We start from the raw sequence: 13,449 nt of genomic DNA on the forward strand, positions 1-13,449 counted from the left end.
CTCTGAAACTTTAGCAATATATTTTCTTTCATTTTCTTCCTATTCTTAAAGTTGCTGCCTGGGACTAAACTATTGATGACCTATTTTTAGTATGAGATTGATGGGGGTCTGACAGCTGGCACCTCCACCGATCAGCCGATATCTGCTCTGGCAGCGGCCGGATGTAAGCAATGGACGGACTGATCATCGCAGTGCCATACATTGTTTAGTATGGGAGATGAACTACGGCGCTCGGCAATAAATAATTTCTGGAGCTGCGCAATCCATACATTGCTAGCCACTGGAAGCAATATGCTGAAAGCATTGTCTACTTATTGGAATGTGCTTTAGTGGCTGAAAATACAGTTGAAACCAGAAGTTTCCATACACTATATAAAAAGACACATATGAATGTTTTTCTCAATATCTGACATGAAATCAGGATAAACCTTTCCCGTTTTAGGTCAATTAGGATTACCAAAATTTTTAAAGAATAATGAGAGAGAGAGAATATTTTAAGGCATTTTTATCACTTACTGCAAAGTCAAAAGTTTACATACATTTCATTAGTATTTGGTACCATTGCCCTTAAACTGAATGACTTGGGTCAAACGTTTGGGATATCCTTCCACAAGCTTCTCACAATAGTTGGATGGCATTTGGGCCCATTCCTCCTGACAAAACTGGTGTAACTGATCCAGGTTTGTAGGTCGCCTTGCTCCCACCTGCCTTTTCAGCTTTGCCCATAAATTTTCAATAGGATTTGAGATCAGGACTTTGTGATGGCCACTCCAAAACAGATTCAGGTACTGTCAAAGTGGCTTCAGATTCTGGTTCCAACACCTCAGGATACAGGGTAGCCTTCAGACTGAAAAGGTTCATGGGAACACAAACAAACTACACAAGATACTAGGGCAGGGGACCTGGCAACATATAGGTGCATATATTCTCAATGTACGGAACTACAGGGGTTGCTCAGGCACCTCCCTACTGGGGAGGGTGCCTTATATACAAGATGCCTCTCAGCTATTGGCTGGGGTCATTTTCAAAGTGCACGTGCTGCGTTTTTAAGAACAGTGGAGCGTGTGCTTGCACTAGGCACGCCGCTGGGAAGCCTGTGCAACGTGCATAGACCAGGAAGCAGGGAGCAATGACAGAGACCATGACGTGCGGCCGGAGCAGTGATTATGTTGGTGTCCCTGCATGGAGGCAGTCAGGGAACCACATAGGGGCGCCGGTATTACCGTTACACAGTCCGATATGTGGTCAGTTTGCTACACAGCAGGAAGAGATGAACAGATTGATATGTTGGTTTGTCATTAAAGGTTCAGTGTAACTTTTAATTTGTTATTTTAATTCCACCTTTCTCTGGGTTTAGGAGTCCAATGGGTGGTCTTATTGGTGTTATACAGTACTGTGCAAATATTTTAGGAAGGTGTGGAAAAGTAATAATGCTTTCAAAAATACAAGTGTTAATTGATAAAAAATAAACAGAATATAAAGGGAATGAACAAAAGAGAAATCTAAATCAAATGAATATTTTGTGTGACTGCCATATTTTTGTGTTCTGATGAGATTGGCTGGATGTTTGGGGTCATTGTCCTGCTGTAGAATACATTTGAAGCCAATCAGACACCTGCTAGATGGTTTTGCATGATGGATAAGTATTTGCCTTTATTTCTCAGCCTTGAGGACTATATTAATCTTAACCAAATCCTCAACTTCATTTGCAGAAATGCATCCTCAAACTTGCAAGGAACTTCCACCATGCTTCACTCTTACTGCAGACGCTCATTTTTGTAGCGCTCTTCAGTGAATAAACTGCTTTTGTTACAGTCAGATATTTCAAATTTTGACCCATCCAGTCTTGCACCCAGTTTTTGTGTTATCATGCATAGTTAAGTCGCTTGGCTTTATTTCAATGTCAAAGTTCTTTGGCCACAACTCTTCCATGAACATAATTTCTGACCAGACTTTTCTGAACCATAGTGTAACTGTCTCCCACTGATTGCTGTCCGTTTTGAGCTAATGACTCTGTTGGACAGCTTCCGATTTCCAATGGGAGTAAGCATAATGTGTCTTTCATCTGCTGTACTGTTTTTTTTGTGCGACCACTGCATCTACAGTCCTCTACACTACCCATTTTTTATGTCCATAATGCTCAGAAATATAGGCATATACTTGTCCATCATGCAATACCATCAGGTAGGTGTCTGTAAAAAAAAACAAAAAACTATTCTGCAACACAACAATGGCCCCAAACAATTCTTAATAACATTATCTTCAGTGCTAAGAAGAATGAGTCCTGGAATTGATAATATGGCCCCCACAGAGCTCTGACCTCACGATCATCGGGTATGTCTGAGATTACATGGAGATATTCGTGCAAGTGACATCCACAGAAGATCTGTGGTTAGTTCTCCAAGATGTTTGGAACAACCTTCCTACCGAGTTCCTTCAAAAACTGTGTGCAATTTATTAAATATTGATTTGATTTAGTTTTTGTTCATTCAGTTTGCATTTTGTTTATGAATAAAAATAAACGAACACCTATATTTTCTTACTTTGCAGTATTTTTCCACACCTGTCTAAAACTTTTGCACAGTTCTGTATGTCAGAAAAAAGACCACGCACTGAACTGTTCCAAGTCCAAAATAAATATGGATTAAAGGAGAAAAAAAACATACTAAAAAAATGTATACAGTATCTTCTCCCATTATATATCTATCTGCTGAGCTCCTTTTACCCTATAACCTGCTGTCCTCAGATTGGTCTTTGTGGCCAATGTGACAGGACAAGAGATAATTGTACAATTAGGTTGTAATACTCACTGGGTACAATGACTGTGAGAAGACAAAAATGGATGTAAAAGGGCCATAGTTAAAAACGAGTGTATTCGTCAGACTGATGCTCTGCTGCTAACAGCAGGACAACTCTTTAAAGGGCATTTTCCATCCAGTATACCAGTACTATGTATATTAGTTGAGTCTTCCACTTTTATCAAGACTACAAATATTGCTGCTCTTAGAGAGATCTCGCCCAGTTTCAGGCGATTTCACTTCATCTTAATTAGATTTTTTGTAATCTCATCACTCATGCAATGCAGTATAATTCATATGTGTGATACTGGTTTTCTAGTTGTGACTTTTTATGGCGGCACTATGGTGACTCTGATAAATGTCATGCGGCCGAATGACCATGATCCCTCTTCCATTGCCATCACTTGATTTTACCAGTCTTTAATGATGAATGTTCCTGACCTTAATTATATTATAATACTTTTTTCTCTTTCAGGCTTTCCCTCCCATAAACCAAGGGATGAACACATGGAGCATTTTCTTGACCCATCACTAGTTCCCTGCGGGAAGGACAAGTACATTTCCAAGTGAGTTTTTTTTCCTATTGAAACCTTCCTCCCTCATCATCTGACTTCAGTATACCCTATTAACGCTCTAATAAATATTTCTTATCTTTTGCACTTGGATCTTGTGGATAACAACTAATGAGGAGTGCAAAAAAAATAATAGCAGCTTCTTTCACAAAAATTCCCTTTAAAGAGAAAATTCAATAGAAAATCCTCTACTGTCATAGATATTAGAAAATTAAAATGGGGGGAAAACTGTGAGCTAGCACCTTTTTAAATGGAAGGAGCTGCAATGCATTAAGATTACGTATACCTTCTGGTCTTAACGTTTGCCGATTGGAAATCTCATCTGTATTGGGACAGATTCACACATCCATGTTTTCTATCCTTGTACGGCCCATAATGCATGAACCAGTACGAGTCTCCTCACCTGAGCTCAAGAGCCTCATAGGCATACATGGCGGATGGCTGTATTTCATGGTCCATACACGGAAAGCAATGCTTGGCTGAACTTATGACCTCATATTTGCTTTTGAGGCTATAAGTCAGAGTCCGGTCATTATGGTCATATACGACAGCCTGAACCTGGCCTTATTCTGATCTTAAAGATATTTGTCTGCAGGTCACTGGCAGAATCATTTAACTTTGTCAAGATCTGTTGACAATCTGATGTCTGCGATGGTCACACACATGGGGAGAGACTTGTCAGTCAAATGAATGGGACAAGGAGAAGCCATGGGAGATTTGCCACAAACTAGTCATCCTAGACACATAGGCCCTGATTCATCAAAATGTTTTAACCAGAAATCGGGCATAAAACACTTCAAGGAAGGTCTAAAACAGCACAACTGGGGGTTGTGCAAAACTTTCACAACTTTTGGCCTTTTACGCCTGTTTAGCCCAGCTCTGCCAACGTCGACGGAGCTGGGGAGGGATGAGGCTGGAACCTGGGCATGATGCCACATCTTGTCTAATTCATGATGAGCTGTTGTCTGCCTTATGCAAGAAATCTTAATCTAGTCCCTGACTGGAGTAAGATTTGTGGTGAGGGCACACAGAGGCGTATTCCACTTTTCACAAGCACCAAATTCATTAAGAGTGGTCTGTCTCTTCATGAATCTGGCACGTCTAACAGGTGAAAAGAGGATGCTTAGCCAGAGATGGTCAGTTTCTCTCATGTTACCCTCTGTACAAGAGGAAGAAGGGAGTGGTTATGTAGCACCCTGAGTATTCGGCTGCTACAGGGGTATTACACCTCAAGCCAGAGGTGTGGTATTCCACTCCCGGGTAAGGATGGAGTGTGGAACTGAGCTCAGTAGGCTGCATGCACTACATACATCCCATTTCCGGGGGACAGACCAATGGTACTCCCACTAGAGAAATGTGCAGGTACGACAGCGTCTGTCCCTGGCTGGAGTGGGAGGGGGGTGGAACATCCCAGTAGTGTAGGGGCAGATAGGGGGAGCAGTCTGGGTAATGCTAGGAGCTCATTGGGTGCTGGTCACCTGAGCTCACACATAGAGGGAGTATATAAGGTGGGAACCATCTTAGAACAGGGTCTTTTGTAGAGGTTTGGTCCGACAAGCAGAGCAGCTCAGCCAGCTCCAAGGCCAAGAGAGTGAGAGAGAGGAGAAAAGAAGGACCCAGAGGGGGAGAAGAGGGAACTCCAAGAACCCAAAATTAGACCAGAGGGTGAAGAGTTGGCACAAGGGTACCGGATCCCAAGCTGGTGGAGGGCACTAATCCTTAGCCAGAGACCGGAGGTCGTGGGCAGGATCTGCCACGACCACCCACTAAATCCACCCGGAAGGCAAACCAAGAATAGGGTCAGGGAACCCAGAGACAAGGGTTTTACCAACAAGAGGCCCGAGGGAGCCGGACTTAGGTGGATCCCTGGTGGGGAAGGCCAGAGAGAAGGACAAGTCAGAAAGGGAGCTCAGGAACACGCTCCAGAATCACCTGGGGGTTGGCCGAGTCCAGGACCTGGTGGACGCAGCACGGCTCAGGTGGTCACTCAAGGCCGGAGTGACCAACACAAAAGCAGTAAGTAAAAACCCTGAACTGCACAGCCCGACTCAGAGTTTCATTACCATCCTCACTGCACCTCCACAACCACCATCCTCTGCAACTGACCCCCTGAGGCTATACCCCTCCCGTTGGGGGTTATACTACCTGAGCTGCACACACACCACCAGCCTCAGCGGACCCTGCTGCAGCGGCGGCCGTAGTGACCGCAAATCAACGGGTGGCGTAGTCGACACTAAAGAACATCCAGTAACATCTGTAGGACTGCCACACACTGAGCTTGACACCCTGGGCACGGACCGGGTCACCGCCACTCGGAGACTACAACCCCCATCTGATCCGGCTCCGGGTATCCCCCAAACAACACTGGCCCAGGGGGCGCGTCAGTTACATGCGTTAGAGCTGGACTACAGGTAAACAAATAGGACAAACTTGAAAAAGAGCAAACATGATAGCATAGCAGAATAACAGCAATAATACAATAGTGTATAATTCCCAAGTCGTGGGACATGACAGCGCTCAATCCGTCCTTCCTACAGTCATTGTCAGAGACTCTGTGGGTTGTGTACCTACAGTGATGGCGAGCTCTTCTGTACAGTTCACATCCAGCCTTGGGAATCTGTATGGCGCAGGTTTACAACCAAGTATGGAGGCGCTCACGTGGCTTTGCAGGATGCATGTACTTTTATCTCATGAGGTCTCAGCTTTAAAATATAGCAAATAACAATTATATTAAATCACTGGTCAATGGCTTTTTTTTTCTCTGAAAGAAGATTTCTCATTAGTGTGTGGTTTTAAGTATTTATGTGGTTAGTGCTTTCTGCATTCTTAATCAATAGAAGAAAATGCAGTAAAACCACAGCTTTGCCTGAAAACCACGTGGCTATTAATACAATTGTGTGAACAGTTGTTGCAGCGTTCAGCAGAATTATCAGCTCTCAGACATTGTGGGGAAATAAACTGGTTACTTGGGACATACAGCAACCATTATCTGCATTACTACAACATGGAAGATACAAGAAAGAACTGAGACAAACAAGGCTGAGAGGTCATACGGTCCAGTCTACGGAGGACCTGCACATTAACCAACTCTAACAGTTAACACCGTGCCATTGGCTGTCTGCTCAACACAGTCCATAGCATAAGCCTGCAGCTGTTGTGTACTCCAACAAATATCACATATGGCTACTGTAGCTTTAGCAAATGTTCTAGGCGTTAAGCATGGGGGGAGGAGAGGTCTAACTTTTGTGGGTGCAGACATAGTAGTTGTGCTTGGGCCCTGGAATTAGAAGGGGCCAAAAAAGCTCCTCTGCTATATAAAAAGACACCAGCATGGTCAACGGTGCATAGTATGTAAGGGGCTGTTTCACATTTTTCATTACGGCCCAGGAGCTTGCAGTTTCACCTCTGTTTTGCTAGTTGTAAGTCCTTAGATTCTGTGCCACCAGGTCCTGCTTGGTCCAGACTTTGGAGAAAAAGAAAATAACTTGGACACAAGGTTATGTACAGAACATATAGTACTTTATTCTGGGGTCTGTTCATCCGCAGTCTATGGATCGAAAAGATTATTTCCTCTTTTTGTTTTCTTTATTGCACAGTTATAGTGTGATCTTGTAGGACATTATTTTACTTGCTACAATGAAAGACAAAAAATATGTAGAATATTATTCTCTGATATAGAGAAGCCATGGGAGATCCTTCAAGTCTGTTGTCATTTGCCTACAGTAAGACTGATGTGACCTAGATACTTCAGTACCCTACTGCACGATATACTCTATATTATAGTCCCATTAGTGAAAATATATTGAAAGGTCCTTTGTATAAGCTGAGGTGGCAGCTTTATAAGGACAGAGATGTAGACAAATTATTTCATAGTAAACAGAGGAACGGTCTTCAGAATTTGACAATATAGGAAAAATTCCCATTAGGAAGAAATACAGTAGGTTCTCTTAACACTAGAGGCTCAGTTACTGGTAAGATACAGCTGATAACAAGGCAGTTGTCAGTGGCACTCCATGTGACTACCCACCTGCATCCAGGATGTGGGACTGTAAATTACAGAATCGCCTTCACGCAGCCTGCCCCTTAGCGCATGGGTCTTTCTTACAGCTTCTCTAAGTCGTGGCAATGAGCTGTCCTAACTGGATGCCCTCAGCCCCTGTTTCAGCTCACCCCTTGCACTCTGATGCTGTAAAAGAAAGTCCGGCCCTTTGGCATATCACATAAGCCTACTACGCAATGCTCACCGAACCATCCTAAGGCCATCCCTTAAAGGGTTATTCATAAAATAGTGAATTATCCCTTATATTGCTTGGGCCCCCAACGTTCTTTATAACAATGCCCTAGAACCCAGGAACAGGACTCTAAAGAGCCCCATCATAAATTCAGCAGATGTGCAATTGCTCGCCCTCCACTCCATTCATTGTCTACTGGACTGCCAGAGAAATCTAACAGCGCTAAGCTATTTGCGTCAGTTCTACAGTCCATGAAGAGACAGTAGGTCAATCATGTGCATCTCTGCTCCATTCATGAAGGGGTTCTTCAGAGCCTGGTTCTTAGGTTCTAGAGCCCTGTTATGGTCAGACCTTCAGCAATCCATTTTGTATTGTAGGAGAGCCAGGTAGGCTAGGGTTAAATCCTACCAATACAGGTCCTGATTGGGGGCACCTGGATAGCCATGTCTAGAACCAGGCCATGTGTTCACTGGTCAGTTAGCTGGGGGAAGCTGAGCAGAGTGGGTTGTGTTGGAGCAAGAGAGAGAGACGAGCCAGAATATCTCTCTGAGAAGAGACTGCACAGACCGTGTGCACCAAACTGCAAGTATCACTGATTGCTAGGGATGATGGCTCTTTTGTGTAACCAAACTCGGACTAGCTCAGCAGTGTCTGAAGTAGCCAGGGCCTGTATTGTTTAGTTAGTGCCTGGACATAAACAAAAGTTAGGGCCTGAACATAGCTAGGGATTTTATGTTTATGGTTTTGTTTTTGGTACTGTACAACCAATGGAAATAAACATGATTCTATTTATCTTATAAAACCCTGTGGCTTCGGGTTCAAAGTGGCTACCCAAGAATGTGAATCCCTACACTAGCCATATGGATAAGGGACAATCCTTTAAATTTGGTCTTGTAATGGTTCCAAGCCAGTGTCTCATTGGTCTTGTGTGCCCTCTCGTGGTCCTGGACCAATTAGTGCTCTTCTCTACTCATCATGGCGAATGAGGCCAAATATTTCTAGACCCTCATGGATAGAAGCTTTGAGCGCATTTCCCTAGAAACCATCACGTCTTACAGTAAAACACATGCCCACAAATAGTAAGGCACAGTATCAGCCATAACTGATACATATAACAGTACATGAAGCAATGCAAAGAAAATCCAATTGCATGGGCCATCTTTCCACCAATTGCAAAGCCCCGAGTAGTGACTCCATTTATACAGCAGTGGGCTCAATTCACATGTTACATCTGCACTGGCAATAGAGAGGAGAGGATTTATGTGGATCTGGACAATCTACAGTGCATGTAGTGGGGGTTGTAACCATGATGTACTTTCCTTCCCTCCTCCATTGAGGGTACACACATGACAGATTGTTCTATATATAGTCGTCCTAGTTTTGACTACAGAAATCTGGGGATTTGCAGTATTCGGTATTCTCACACATTTAGTAATGCAAAATCTGTCTCCTCTAGGAATGAGTTGCTGGCACATCTGAAGAATTACAATTTTTATTATGAAGGACAGAACCTACAGCTCCGACATCGAGAGGTAAAGAAATAATACACTGTGAAAAGATGCACGTGTCTTCACCTAGGACGAATATTTTACGGTTTATTAACCGATTTACATGTAGAAAACCGCACTGACCGTGAAGAGGTTTTCTGATCACCATCGTCTCCGAGGATCGGCACACCGTTGACTTGTCACATGTCTGTTTTAGTAATGATATAAAATGCTGGAGAATCTATTCAAAGAACTCAACGTTGTGATCTACCTCTGTTATTCCTCTGGGAAATGTATGCATAGCATGACAACAGAGTGTTTCCATTCGCATTGCCAATGGAGCGTGTTCATTCACAGTCTGGTCTTGTCTACTCAGTGTTCACTTTATCAATTTATTCATACATTTCGAGGAGGAATACATATAAATATATACAAACATACATTATAAGGACAGAATTATTGCACACGTCTGAATCATTGAATGCAGATTTTTTTTATTCAGTCCCATTTTCCCGGTATATAAATGCAGTCACTCGCCATACCATCTACCTTTGCTAACATATGACAATTCACTGAAAAAAAGACATTTCATTCAAAAAACTTCACATAAAAAAAGCAGAGATAGAAAAGGTGCAAAATACTGAAAAAACAACCACTCACACACCTACCAATCATCGGGGGTGGCTGCTTAGTCTTCTAAATGCACACCGATAAGACTTGTGTAGGGCGCCACTCATACTTTCGTGATGGGTAGTGCACCATAGCTTACAGCCTTTCGATCACACCCATACGATTAGATCAGGAGGGCTGCCCATCACTCTAAGCGCACCCCATAGAGAGATCTTCAGAACGAGACACTCTGTTGTAAATGTTCCTGATATCCTGTAATGGGATGTCTTTGATGAAACAGGTCAGTTCTTGAAATTTCTTCCCTCTTAAATTTTCACAATCAACTGTGAGTGATATTATACAAAAGTGGAAGAGCTTATGAACCAAAGAAACTCAACCACGAAGTGGAGGCCACATAAAGGAACAGAGCGGGGTAATCTAGTGAGGCGCATAGTGGGAACTCACAAACTCTCTGCTAAGCCCATAACGGCAAAGTCCAAACCTCCTCTAGAATTGACATCAGCTCAAAATCTGTGTACCAGGAGCTTCTAGGCATGATTGCCGAACAGTGCATGTAATTCTTATATCACCAAGCACAATGTCAAATGTAGGATGGAATGGTATAAAATACACTTCTCTTTCTGGCCGTCTGATGAACCAGTCTGAGTTTGAACAATGCAAGGAAAAGGTTAGTTACCTGTTTGCATTGTGCCAACTGTAAAGTTTGGTGAAGGAAGGATAATAATATAGGGTTGTCCTTCAGGGGTCGGCCTCAAAATCTTAATGCTTCAGCATACTAAGACATTTTAGAAAAATAAATTTAGAAAAACGCATGACTCCTGCAGTGAAACATGGTGGTGGCAGTGTCCTTATGTGGGACTGCATGAGTGCTGCTGGTATCTGAGAGCTACATTTCATTGATGGGATCATGAAGTCACAGATATACTGCTCTATATTGAAAGTGAAGAAGCTATCATCACTCCGTGCCCTTTGTAGACATGCAATTTTCCAACATGACAATGATCCAAAACGCACATCTGTTTCATTTCTGAAGGACAGGGTGAAAGTGAGTCGGTAGCCGTATGTCTTCTGATCTGAGCCCAACTGACCACCTATGGGGAATCCTGAAGAGACAAGTTGGGCATCATTCTCCATCCAGCATTTAGGCTGTAAAAGAGGTCGTTCCTGAAGAATGGAAAAAGATAGATGTTGTAATATGTCGCCAACTTGTTCATTCCATGCCTAGAAGACTTGGTGTGGCCTTAAAAATCATGGAGGTCATACAAAATACTAGATGTCGTAGTTTTTCATGTGGGGTGTATTCATTTTTGTTTCAACTAATTTGAGTAAAACTGAAGATTTTGTAATAAAAGTTATATTATTAACCTTTCATGTTATGGGTTAAAAAATGTTCTATGAAACTCAGTCTTGAACAGTTTCCAAAATTTTGACTTGTGTTCAGTGAGATATTGTATAAAATCTTACTTTACAAAGGGGGCGTACGCATTCATGCTGAACACTGTATATTCGTGTCAAATGGCCATTTTAGTTCGATCTTGGAGTTGTATACCCTTCCCCAAGCTGCTTCCCTAATGAAGTTGCAGGTGTATTCCCAAAGCTCCAGAATCACTAGAAACCACTTACAATGAAGCCATTACATAGGAGGGAGGGTCCGTTCACACCTTACAGCTGCACTTTGTTAGACCTCTGCCCTGTGCTGTTTCTGTTATTCCTTCTGAATATCTGTTTTTCCAAATCTACCATAGATGTTAATGGAAAATAACTCTGACCCTAATATATAAACATATCGCTCACAGCAATCTGGGCAGATAAGGATGGATATTGCACGGTGTGTGCTTTCCTCTGGACTATATAGAATACAGGCCGCCTTAATTTTCCTGATTTCTTTCAATCAAGATTATGGTTTGGCCTAATGACTTAAGAGCCAATTGCAACATCCTACTTCCTTTGCCATTGTTATATCATGGTCCATAAATCTGATTATCTGGCATCATGCTGGTTGAATGAATGGTAGACTATAAGGATTTTGCTATATATTTCTATATATCCATAATTTATGGGGTGATCTCTTTCACAGGAAGAGGAGGAGTTGATCGTGGAAGGATTGCTAAATATCTTCTGGGGCTTGAGACGTCCGATTCGGCTTCAGATGCAAGATGACAATGAACGAATTCGCCCTCCTCCGTCATCTACATCTTGGCATTCAGGCTGTAACCTGCTCAGTCAAGGGTCAGTATAGCTTTATAGTCTGTTGTGGGTGTAATAATAAGGCCATTAGGCTCTTTATCTGTATATATGTCTTACAAATCATGGCATAATGCTCGTGTAGAAGCTTTATGGTGACTGCTTTACTCACATTCATGATAAACCTAAGATATTCCTTTTTGTCGCCCTTTTTATTGCGGTTATCTTTCTAATGGCAACAAAAATAATGTGTAAAAAAAACTTTGGGAAAGGAGTCGCCTGGTTTTGAAAACCCCAATAGACATTAATAAAGCTTCCTAGGTTAGGAGAGATGTTCCATGGTTCTTCACCGCCATTAATTAGCCTGAATGGTGAATCTATGAAACCATGTTAGATATTACAGAAACATGTATCAATTAGGAACTAGCGACCACATAGAAAATACCCCTTTAAGACCAGCGTGAACAACACTGTTTTGGCTGTATCGGGCCCAATGTCGTTTTCAGGCTGGTATGTTGCATAACTCGCCTGAAAAAGTGCTAAAGAATTGATCAAAAAATGAATATACACATAGCGTTGTAAAAACGTCCTGCTGTGCATAGGTTTGGTCTTTTGAGTTTTTTTTACCAGCATCTTAGTGGTTGAAGGAAGTGACCTGACCATTATTCAGGTGGCTTCTGTTTGGAAGCTGCTCATTATTCTATACATACAATTAAAAAAAAAAAAAAACCTGAGGGAAAACCGCTGCAAAAAGCAACCGAAAACCCCCACCATTGGCGGTTTTACCAACCATTTTCTGATGGAAAAACTCGGAGTTCGTCCAAGTTTAAAAAACATTGTGTTCACATGGCCAATTAAGACTAGACGATTTCTGCCCATTAATAAGCACCGATCAATTGCATGCCGGTTTATTATCACTCATTTAATGCCCGAATCAGAAGGCCAGACAAACACTGTATGAGAAAGAACAATCAGTAATGTGATCGTTCTGCCCCCATACAGCATCATGTCGGCTACACATCCCTATTTACATGACTATGTGTTGCCGATAAGTAGGCCTAAATGATCTGATCACTCAACGACTGAGTGATTACTGGAGGGCCAAATTGTAGTGTGACATTTCCAATTGCGGCCACCTACACCACTCCATGACTTATATCCAATTAAGTATCAAATGTCTCTCTGCCTCCTACCCAAAGCAAGGGTTCAGGATTTCTTCCAGAAACTATACCACACAAAGGGGTTGACTAACCATTGGTGCAACCTGTTCCAAGAGGAAATGGGGCCCACTACCACCTCCCAAGCAGTTTAGCTGCCCTACAACTAGATCCCAACACAACATGTAAGCTGTATAACTTGTGCTTTGTGTGCAGTGTTCCAATATGAGAGTATTTTTTTAGCTCATAATGTTTCAATACAAGATTCTCTTCTACAAATTTACAATCTCCCTTTTTCCTGGCACACCTGGACTTGTGTTGTCACTGGGTAAATCACCCACCTCAAGTTCATGTGAGGCCCACACTCACGCCAGTCATTAAGGCGGCTG

At 42.4% G+C, this 13,449-nt stretch overlaps 1 protein-coding gene across 3 annotated transcripts in view; it reads left to right on the plus strand.

The window, feature by feature from the left end:
• The window catches only part of RASSF2 (Ras association domain family member 2), a 69,349-nt gene that overhangs the window by 22,608 nt on the left and 33,292 nt on the right, over window positions 1-13,449 (plus strand). For all 3 annotated transcript variants that reach the window (XM_073653655.1, XM_073653654.1, XM_073653656.1), the window contains exons 2-4: window positions 3,274-3,364; window positions 9,059-9,134; window positions 11,797-11,948. In XM_073653655.1, coding sequence (XP_073509756.1) covers window positions 3,306-3,364; window positions 9,059-9,134; window positions 11,797-11,948 — 287 coding nt within the window. In that variant the 5' untranslated portion in view covers window positions 3,274-3,305. The remainder of the gene's footprint in view (window positions 1-3,273; window positions 3,365-9,058; window positions 9,135-11,796; window positions 11,949-13,449) is intronic.

Source organism: Phyllobates terribilis, unplaced genomic scaffold (genome assembly GCF_046119375.1).
Source record: "Phyllobates terribilis strain yellow unplaced genomic scaffold, ASM4611937v1 Scaffold_11__3_contigs__length_659146591, whole genome shotgun sequence".
Taxonomy (NCBI): Eukaryota; Metazoa; Chordata; class Amphibia; order Anura; family Dendrobatidae; genus Phyllobates; species Phyllobates terribilis.